At 45.4% G+C, this 11,074-nt stretch overlaps 1 protein-coding gene across 4 annotated transcripts; it reads right to left on the bottom strand.

Annotated features, from left to right (window-relative positions):
• Nucleotides 1–52: 52 nt before the first annotated feature.
• On the bottom strand, nt 53–10,881 carry ugdh (UDP-glucose 6-dehydrogenase). Of its 4 annotated transcripts, XM_067251163.1 has the most exons (12): nt 10,742–10,881; nt 10,274–10,435; nt 10,007–10,108; nt 9,730–9,930; nt 9,245–9,442; nt 8,795–8,942; nt 8,520–8,614; nt 5,867–6,001; nt 5,464–5,587; nt 3,212–3,303; nt 2,466–2,576; nt 53–1,046 (listed from the first exon to the last, which is right to left on the bottom strand). In XM_067251163.1, exons 2-12 carry the CDS (start codon nt 10,433–10,435, stop codon nt 951–953), a joined length of 1,464 nt encoding a protein of 487 aa, XP_067107264.1. In that variant the 5' UTR covers nt 10,742–10,881; the 3' UTR covers nt 53–950. The 4 variants fall into 4 exon arrangements, with proteins under 4 accessions (XP_067107264.1, XP_067107265.1, XP_067107269.1 ...); XM_067251164.1 differs by lacking the exon at nt 10,007–10,108; XM_067251168.1 differs by lacking the exon at nt 10,742–10,881 and having other exon boundaries at nt 10,007–10,104; nt 10,274–10,399.
• Between the last annotated feature and the right edge of the window lie 193 nt (nt 10,882–11,074).

Here is an 11,074-nt window from a genome sequence, read left to right as displayed (position 1 = left end):
TATTTGGATGCAAAGGCCTTGAGGAAATGACTATGCACACATTTAATTGGTCCATTTTATTTAGTCAATAGTCACACAATGATGACATTGCTCCTCTAAACAATTACACATTTTTCAAATCTAAAATACAAACTCTACTGATCATTTCCCTATCACCTACCTGTTATAACCAACGCCACTACACTGAGCTTTAGCACTCAATACTGTCCTGTTGAAACTATGCAATCCTGTATTGTTGAAACAGTATAAAATAGGTAGTTCATGATTGTCATTATTTATTTGCACATGTATAATAGCTTCTTTCTTTTTTTTTTACCAATATGAAAAGGACATGGAAGTGAGTAGTTTAAGGGGGGTTAGGGTTACAGGAAGATCAAAGGGTTAGGGTTATGCTTACAGGAAGATCAAAGGGTTAAGGTTATGCTTACAGGAAGATCAAAGGGTTAGGGTTATGCTTACAGGAAGATCAAAGGGTTAAGGTTATGCTTACAGGAAGATCAAAGGGTTAAGGTTATGCTTACAGGAAGATCAAAGCTGAAAGAAACACATTCTGGTCTTGATACAACCCACCAGAACATTTCTGCTTTGGGTTTTCTATAGGCTGTGATAGGAACTCCTACTAGGGTTTCTATAGGCTGTGATAGGAACTCCTACTAGGGTTTCTGTAGGCTGTGAGGCCTAGAGGCAGAGTGTTACAGGGACTGTGGGAGAGATAGTTCTGCTAGAGCAGAGAGAAGTGGGGGTGTGTGGTTAGTTCAGGCATGTGTGTGTAGATCAGGAGAAACAGAGGTGTGTGTGTGTGTAGATCAGGAGAAACAGAGGTGTGTGTGTGTGTAGATCAGGAGAAACAGAGGTGTGTGTGTGTGTAGATCAGGTCTCAGATCAGATCTTGGGCTTCTTGCTTGGTGGCTCTGCAAGGCTGGCTGAGGGGGTGTAGATCAGGTCTCAGATCAGATCTTGGGCTTCTTGCTTGGTGGCTCTGCAAGGCTGGCTGAGGGGGTGTAGGGGATGCGCACAGACGTCACCTTCTTGCCGATGGTCTCAATCTACATACGTACAAGGTACAAAAATCCAGGTTGTTAATTATCGTGTGTATATGAGTGTTTGTGTACGAGTGTGTACGAGGTACCTGGAAGCCTAGGTTGTTAATTATCGTGTGTGTATGAGTGTTTGTGTACGAGTGTGTACGAGGTACCTGGAAGCCTAGGTTGTTAATTATCGTGTGTATATGAGTGTTTGTGTATGAGTGTGTACGAGGTACCTGGAAGCCTAGGTTGTTAATTATCGTGTGTATATGAGTGTTTGTGTATGAGTGTGTACGAGGTACCTGGAAGCCTAGGTTGTTAATTATCGTGTGTATATGAGTGTTTGTGTATGAGTGTGTACGAGGTACCTGGAAGCCTAGGTTGTTAATTATCGTGTGTATATGAGTGTTTGTGTACGAGTGTGTACGAGGTACCTGGAAGCCTAGGTTGTTAATTATCGTGTGTATATGAGTGTTTGTGTATGAGTGTGTACGAGGTACCTGGAAGCCTAGGTTGTTAATTATCGTGTGTATATGAGTGTTTGTGTACGAGTGTGTACGAGGTACCTGGAAGCCTAGGTTGTTAATTATCGTGTGTATATGAGTGTTTGTGTACGAGGTACCTGGAAGCCTAGGTTGTTAATTATCGTGTGTATATGAGTGTTTGTGTACGAGTGTGTACGAGGTACCTGGAAGCCTAGGTTGTTAATTATCGTGTGTATATGAGTGTTTGTGTACGAGGTACCTGGAAGCCTAGGTTGTTAATTATCGTGTGTATATGAGTGTTTGTGTATGAGTGTGTACGAGGTACCTGGAAGCCTAGGTTGTTAATTATCGTGTGTATATGAGTGTTTGTGTATGAGTGTGTACGAGGTACCTGGAAGCCTAGGTTGTTAATTATCGTGTGTATATGAGTGTTTGTGTACGAGTGTGTACGAGGTACCTGGAAGCCTAGGTTGTTAATTATCGTGTGTATATGAGTGTTTGTGTATGAGTGTGTACGAGGTACCTGGAAGCCTAGGTTGTTAATTATCGTGTGTATATGAGTGTTTGTGTATGAGTGTGTACGAGGTACCTGGAAGCCTAGGTTGTTAATTATCGTGTGTATATGAGTGTTTGTGTATGAGTGTGTACGAGGTACCTGGAAGCCTAGGTTGTTAATTATCGTGTGTATATGAGTGTTTGTGTATGAGTGTGTACGAGGTACCTGGAAGCCTAGGTTGTTAATTATCGTGTGTATATGAGTGTTTGTGTATGAGTGTGTACGAGGTACCTGGAAGCCTAGGTTGTTAATTATCGTGTGTATATGAGTGTTTGTGTATGAGTGTGTGTATATGAGTGTGTGTATATGAGTGTGTGTATATGAGTGTGTGTATATGAGTGTGTGTATATGAGTGTGTGTATATGAGTGTGTGTATATGAGTGTTTGTGTACGAGGTACCTGGAAGCCGATGCTCTGCAGCTGAGGGTGCAGGTGGTCCAGGACTCTGCGTCCGTCAAACAGGAAGGCTGGTTTCAGCATCCGCTGGTAGATCCTCTCATAGTCCAGGTCCTGGAGGGGAAAGGGGGGATGAGGAGGGCAGCTGGACTATGCTAGCTTCTGGTACTTCCCAACTCACTAGCAGAGATGGCAAAAGTACACACATCCTTCACTCAAGTAGAAGTACAGATACTCATGTTTAAAGACAGTGATAAAAGTTGAAGTTCTGACTACACCTTATCACTCAAGTTAAAGTAAAGAAGTGTGGGCTCTGACATATACTCAAGTAAAAAGTAGCCATTACTACACCTGTTTTAGTGTCACGCAGGTATATTTTTTCATTTCCTGCCTATCACGCACAACAAACGTAAGCTAGTCTACGTGAGGCAGCCAAGAAGAAGAATATTTCCCCCCCAAAAAAGTTTGCATCATTGATGAGTAGCCTACTTGATTGGTTTATAATACTACTGTATTTTTCGGAAATAAAACCGCGGTTTATAACCCGATTTTAAATTGTTCTTGTGGTTTATACTTTTTGAAGCGGCTTATAGAATGTTTTTATAACAAAACAACAGTAGATTTTTTTTTGCTGTGAATGCTATTTAACCCGTTAAGGAGTACAATATGTGATTGTTCAATTGTTCGAAAAACAAAATTGGATTTTGAACAAAATAGAGGAAACACTGGTGTGTGTGTGCGTGCATCACCTTGAACATGTCCCACTCAGTGCAGATGACAAGGGCATGGGCACTCTGGCAAGCCTGGTACGGGTCTGTAGTCACGGTAACCAGCTCAGACACTGCAAATAAACATTCCAACAGTGTCAGCAAACAACTGCTAAGACACACAGACACACACACCAACACACTGACAGACATTTACATTTATTCATTTAGCAGACGCTTTTATCCAAAGCGACTTCCAAGAGAGGTAGGTCATAGGTCAATGATCATAAACAACGAGGTAGCCCCAAAAACATTGTGGGTAGTCAAAACATGAAGCATACATTGTGAAAAGCAAATAAGAGCCAATGTGTAGAACCAGAAGAGCATGTAGTTAAACAAGTTACAATTAAACAACATGAACCTCAAAAGTGCAAGAGTGTACCTGTAGGAAAGCAAGCAACATTAATATAATTCACAGCGAGTACAAAAAGTTAAATCAGTTATAACTAACCAACAAGAGCAACAAGTCCCTCAATAAGAGTCCTTGTGTTACTGAACTAACATCAGGTCCAGCAAATCATGCCTAAGTACCGTTGTACTTCCGGAACAAGTGTAAAAGTGTAATTACATTTAATTTATAAAGCACACTAACACAGCAAGGCTGACCAAGGTGCTGAACAAAAGCAAAAAAAAAAAAAAAAAAACACCATAAAATACATAGTAAAACCAATACACAAACAGTCAATAACAGTAAAATAAGTAACATCACAACTCAAGAGTTAGTGGGACACGCTAGTGCATATAAGTGTGTTTTATGTTTGGATTTAAAAACAGACAATGAAGGAGCCTGCCTGATAGAAAGGGGAAGTTGAATCCACAGCATATGGCAACTGCAAAGGCTCTATCAGCTGTGCGTATGCAGCGTGACCGGGGAGTGGATGAAAGTAGTATGTCCGCAGACCTCAGTGACCGGGGTGCGTGTAGTTGTAAGAGGTCCAAGATATACGAAGGGGCCTGTCCATTAAGAGCTTTAACCCTCGTGCTGCCTTCGGGTCACATGACCCAAAGGTTCATAACGAACCATCGTTGTGTTTACCCAATTTTACCCAATACAAAAACAAATAAAAATAATTTTCTTTTAACCAATCCAATGTGGGGGGTCTGAGACAGCCCGACAGTTAAAAGAAAATGCTTCACTTTGTTTTTGTATGAGGTAAATTTGTCGCAATACGACGGTGGGTCACAATGACTGATGGGTCAGAATGACCCGAAGATAACACAAGGGTTAAAAACAAACAACATTTTCAAATGTATTCTGTACTGGACAGGAAGCCAGTGCAAAGAGGCCAAGACTGGGAGTAATGTGGTCAAACTTCCTAGTTGATGATAACATTCTGTCAGCAGCATTCTGCACCATCTGAAGACGGGAGAGTGGGGACTGGGGGAGACCATCATAAAGGGAATTACAGTAATCTAAACGTGAGATGATAAAAGCATGAAAAACAGTTTCAAGGTCTTTAAAAGACAATGCAGATTTAAACTTAGAAATCAGTCGTAACTGATAGAAACTGTTTTTCACCACTGAGTTTAATCTGCTTAACTAACCCAAGGTCCGAGTCAATAATGAACCCAAGATTCTTGGCATGAGGACTGACATTAGGGGAAAAAATACTAATCCTGTCAACAAGACTAGCTCTAGAGCCAGCAGGACCAAAATAATCACTTCAGTCTTTTCATCGTTCAGTTGGAGAAAGCCACTTTTTTATATCCGCAATGCAGTCTAAGATAGGTTGAACAGAATCATCACCAGTTTCAAAGGCAGGTAAAGTTGTGTGTCATCAGCATAAAAATATTACGAGATTTTGTGTTTCCTAATGATATCTTCCAGAGTAAGCATATAGGCTACAGATTTAAAAGAATCGGCCCCAAAATTTACCCCCGCGGAACCCCAGAGAAAACAGGAGCTACGGAAGAAGAAAAACTGTCTATAGTGACTGAAAAGGCCCTGTCTGTGAGATAGGATCTGAACCACTGTAGTGCAGTCCCCTTTACCCCAGCCCAGTGTTCCAACCTCGCGATGACGATGTCATGATCCACTGTATCAAAAGGCAGCAGTGAGATCCAATATAATCTGACACACTGACAGACACAGACACACAGACCGACACACACACCAACACACTGACAGACACACACACAGACAGACACACACACCAACACACTGACAGATACACACACAGACACACAGACCGCCACACATACCAACACACTGACAGATACACACACAGCCAGACCTCTGTTGGGCTCTGAGGTGCTGGACAGGTCCTGCTGGATCTGCTGCTTCAGGACTTTGGGGTCGTAGATGTGCAGATTAGCTCCTTCATCCAGCAGGTACTGAGAGATGTAGATACTGGAGGACTCCCTGAGGTAAAGACACAGACACACAAACGCCTGCTAACTCCTAGCACCTTGTGAAGTAAGGCAGGGTGGAGGGTTAGGATGTAGATGAAAGGTAATTCTGAGTCTGTGATCAAGTCTTAAGGTTGAAACAGAAGCCCTGCCCCCAACACACCAACTCTCATTACAACACATATTAGCAGAACAAAATCACAAAGTACAAATGGGAGAGTAAGATTGAGATAGACAAAGAGGGTAGAGATGACAGAGATAGAGAGAGGCAACAGGTAGAGATAGGACCTGCCTGGTGTCTCCTGTATCCTTCTTGAAGGAGAAGCCCAGCAGAGCGATCTTCTTCCCAGTCACGGTGTTGAAGAGACAGTCAATGATCCTGCAGGCAAACCTCCTGCGCTGGTACTCATTCATATCTATCACCTGGAGAGAAACAGTGTCATATAAATCACCTGCAGAGAGACAGGGTCAATATATCCATCTCCCCCTCCATCATAACTTTTCTTCTCCATGTCCTAAACTCCTCTCTTACCTCCGGCACCTTCCCCTCTGCCTTCAAACAGGCCAGAGTTACCCCTCTACTCAAAAAACCCTCCCTTAACCCTGCCGTCCTCCAGAACTACAGACCGGTATCACTGTTACCCTTCTTTTCAAAAACAATTGAACGTGCTGTATCTAACCAACTGTCAAACTTTCTCTCTCAGAACAACCTGCTTGACCCCAACCAATCGGGCTTCAAGACCCGCCACTCCACAGAGACTGCCCTCCTTTCAGTCACCACTGCCCTCCAGCCTGCCAGAGCGGCTTCCAGGTCATCCGTCATCATTCTGCTGGACCTTTCTGCAGCGTTTGATACGGTTAACCATCAAAGCCTGCTGGCCAGACTTTCTGAGATGGGCATCACTGGCACTGCACTCCAGTGGATCTCATCCTACCTGTCGGGAAGATCCTACCAGGTCTCCTGGGGAGGCAAACTGTCAGGCCCCCACCAGCTCTCCACTGGTGTCCCACAGGGCTCCGTCCTTAGACCCCTCCTCTTCTCTCTGTACACCACCTCACTTGGACCAATCATCACCTCCCATGGCTTCTCCTACCACTGCTACGCTGACGACACGCAGCTGTACCTGTCATTCCCCCCGACCGATCCGGGGATCTCAGCTAGGATTGAGGCCTGCCTCACAGACATCTCCGCCTGGATGACCGAGCACCACCTCCAGCTGAACCTCGCCAAAACAGAACTTCTCATTATCCCGGCTAAACCCTCCATCTCCCACGATCTCTCAATCACCCTGGGATCTGCAACGGTGACCCCCTCATCCTCTTCCAGGAACCTTGGGGTTACCATGGACGACGAGCTCTCCCTCACGGCCCACATTGCTGCAGTCTCCCGGTCGTGTAGATTCACCCTCTACAACATCCGGAAGATCAGGAGAGACCTGTCTGAGCACTCCACCCAGCTGCTAGTCCAAGCACTTGTCCTCTCCAAGTTGGACTACTGCAACTCGCTGCTCGCTGGTCTCCCAGCATGTGTAACCCGCCCTCTTCAGAGGATTCAGAACGCAGCGGCCCGCCTGGTCTACAATCTACCCAGACGCTCCCATGTTACCCCGCTCCTCATCTCTCTCCACTGGCTACCTATCATGGCCCATATCAGATTCAAGACCCTGGTACTGACCTTCCGAGCAGTGAATGGGACTGCACCCGTCTACATCAAGTCTCTCCTGCAACCTTACACCCCCACCCCGTCACCTACGGTCTTCTTCAGACAACCGCCTGGTGGTCCCACCGCTCAAGACCGCCCGGTCCCAACACAAGCTCTTCTCCTGTCTGGCCCCCCAGTGGTGGAATCAACCCCCCACCTCTATCAGAGACACTGACTGTCTCTCCACCTTCAAGAAAATGCTCAAGACGCACTTGTTCCGGGAGTACAACGGTACTTAGGAATGGTTCGCTTGACCCGATGTTAGTTTCCTCAAGGATCACAATGACTCTTGCTTAGAGATTTGTTGCTCTTGTGGTTAGCGGTACTCGCTGTGATATATTGTTTTTATTCTTGTTGCTTGTTTTTTCCACAGGTACACTTGCACTTATAGCGGTTCACGTTGTCTAATTGTAACTTGTTTAACTACATGCTCTTATGGTTTTTCCCTTTGGCACTTACTTTGGTTGTTCACAATGTGGGCTTCATGTTTTGGCTACTCGCAATGTTTTTGTGGCTATCTTGTTGTTACTATCAGTGACCTATGCACTTTGTAAAGCTCTCTCTTAGAAGTCGCTTTGGATAAAAGCGTCTGCTAAATGAATAAATGTATATCACCTGCAGAGACACAGAGTCATATCTATCACCTGCAGAGAGACAGGGTCATATCTACATTTACATTTAGTCATTCAGCAGACGCTCTTATCCAGAGCGACTTACAGTAAGTACAGGGACATCCCCCCTGATGCAAGTAGGGTGAAGTGCCTTGAAAAATGACACGTCATTTTTGCTCGGCCGGGAATCGAACCGGCTACCTTCAGATTAATAGTCCGACTCCCTAACCGCTCAGCCATCTGACTCCCCATCTATCACCTGCAGAGAGACAGGGTCATATCTACAGGAGGGTCCTAAAGTCTGAGACCATATTAAACATTTAATGGGGAAACTGAAGACTGAGAAAGCCAAGCTGTGACATCCCAAGAAGCCTTTGGAACACAGATCATGCTGGGAGAAGCTTTTCAAATATTCAACTTTCCACTCAATCTGTTAAAATGATATCATTTGTAAGGAAAGAATGTGTACAACATTTTAAACAAATGCCAAACAGAAGTATCAGACTACTGGCCTCAGACTTCAGGACAGACCCTAACTCTGTCAGGACAGAGACCCTATCATGGGATCAAAAGGATCCAGACCTGTTGAAATCTGCATTTGGTTGTAATGAGTTAAGTGCAGTTCCACCTGCTGCCAGTAGGAGGCGACCTCTGGGAGGTTGAGGGCCTCACACAGGTAGACCAGGTTCAGCACATCCTTCTGGAAACAGCTGCCTCCAAACCCTGGAGGGAGGGAGGGACAGAGGTAGGGGTAGGGAGAGATGGAAAGGGGGAGGGAGGGACGAGGTGGAGGAGAGAGAGGGAGGGTGAGAGGAGAGGGGAGCGATTAGTTAGATGAGTTTCATGGCCTTGAGGAACTTGCTTCCTATCCTCTGGTCCGTGTGTGTGTGTGTGTGTACTGACCAACGCTGGCCTTCAGGAACTTGCTTCCTATCCTCTGGTCCATGCCGATGGCTCTGGCCACCTCCTCCACATCAGCACCAGTTGCCTCACACAGTGCACTGATGCTGTTGATGCTGCTGATGCGCTGGGCCAGGAACGCATTGGCTGCCTGCACACACACACACACACACACACACACACACACAACTGTAATAACTTACTGTACTCTAATATCCACCTGTTACACCTGCATAACAGTTATTACTGTAATAACTTACTGTACTCTAATTTCCACCTGTTACACCTGCATAACAGTTATTACTGTAATAACTTACTGTACTCTAATATCCACCTGTTACACCTGCACACACACACACAGTTATTACTGTAATATCTTACTGTACTCTATTATCCACCTGTTACACCTGCATAACACACACAAACTCTGTTATTGCTGTCCATCTAACCCACCAGCTTGGAGAGCTCGGAGCTCCAGGTGTTGGTGGTGATGATGCGGGTCTGGGGGACCCAGCGCTCATACACGCAGCTCAGAGCCCTGATGGCGCGCTGGCCCTCCGCTGTCTCATCTCCTCCAATCAGGACGCGGTCTGGCTCCTTCAGGTCTCGCACTGCCGTCCCCTCTGCCAGGAACTCAGGGTTGGACAGCACCTGCACACACACACAGTTTCCTTATCATTTATCCTGACAGGAGAAAGAAATAACTTTGACCTCTACACACACACACTCCATGTGCCTGTGAATACAGAGCCCTCCTGGACTCTGTTAGAACTCTAACCCTATACTGCTGATCCTTGAGTTAGGGTTAAAACTAGGACTGTTAGAACTCTACACTGCTGATCCTTGATCTTCTGCTCTACTTTCTACATGCACTCTTCATATGTGGCTTTGGATAGAAGCATCTGCTGAATGAAATGTTCTGAACTATATGAACACACCTGCAGGTTGAGGCTGGGTTTGGTGTTGGCGTCAAAGATCCTCCGGATGCTCTCAGCAGCGCGCACCGGGACGGTGCTCTTCTCCGTGACGATCTTGTAGCCGTTTGAAACCTCCACAATGCGTCGGGCGCACGCCTCGATGTACTTGAGGTCAGCAGCTCGCCCTTTCCCCATCCCGTAAGTCTTGGTTGGCGTGTTCACCTGTGGCCAGGGGAGAGGGGGCTGGTGAGAGAGGGTGTGTGTGTGTATGTGTATGTGTGTGTATCAGAGGACTCACAGAGATGAACACCAAGTCAGCCTCCCTGATGGCAGAGTCGATGTCAGTTGAGAAGAACAGGTTCCTTCCTCTGCAGGACTCGACCACCTCTCTCAGGCCTGGCTGGACAGACTCACTCATTAACCACCACCAGACTAGAGGAATGCAAGGGGCTATGAAGAGCCTACATGTATTATGTATTATGGATAAGAGCGTCTGGTAAATGACTAAATATAACCTGTAACATTGCAGTTGGACCGTATCTCTAGAGCACCTTTAGAGCTCTACCTCGTATATGGGAAGCGTATCGGAGTTCCAGGCTTTGATTCGGGACTCGTTGACATCGACTACCGTCACTTGTATCTCCGGACACATTTGAGCGATCACGCTGCAAGTCGGACCTCCGACATATCCTGCTCCGATGCAACAAATTTTCTTTATTTGAAACATCTGAAAGGAACAGTCAAACGTCAATGCAAATTTGCTGCGAAAGTTCAGTTGACAGTTTGCAATCTTTTCACTCCCTACACAGCAGGGTTGGGGGAGTCCACGGCGTTATCATGAACTGTACAGAGAAGCTAGAAGTTAAAAAAAAAAAAAAAAAAAAAAAAAAAAAACGAATGACGGCATTCATTTAAAAGACTATCTCAAATTTTCAATATCACATTGTAGGTTTGCGCGTTGACTTGACACTGGACGTAGTTTTGCTAGCTAGCAGGAATCACTGCAACGACCAAGACCAGCAAGCAAAATTACCTTACAGATTCCAGAAAACCCTGAACCTCAGGTTCCGTTGTCCAAATACGTGATGCTACCAAAAGGCAATATTTTAAATTGTTAACTGTGCACGTTAAACTAAGAATACTACGCTGGTGCACAAGTCCAGTATAAATGAGTTTAGTATTCTGTACTTCAAATAAACTCTTTCCGGAGCGGTTGTCTTCCGGAAACGCGTGAAGCTCTGAACGTACAGCCTATCAACCAGCGCCACGTCAACAGAGCCAGACTGGAGCAGGGTTCAGGAGAACAGCTTTGTCACTGAGAACTTTGGACAGCTACAAATATCACCTTTATGCAAGTCCCCCCCCC

This window comes from Osmerus mordax, chromosome 14 (genome assembly GCF_038355195.1).
Source record: "Osmerus mordax isolate fOsmMor3 chromosome 14, fOsmMor3.pri, whole genome shotgun sequence".
Taxonomy (NCBI): domain Eukaryota; kingdom Metazoa; phylum Chordata; class Actinopteri; order Osmeriformes; family Osmeridae; genus Osmerus; species Osmerus mordax.
Note: the sequence above shows the minus strand (reverse complement) of the source record. Positions and strands in the feature narration are given on the sequence as shown.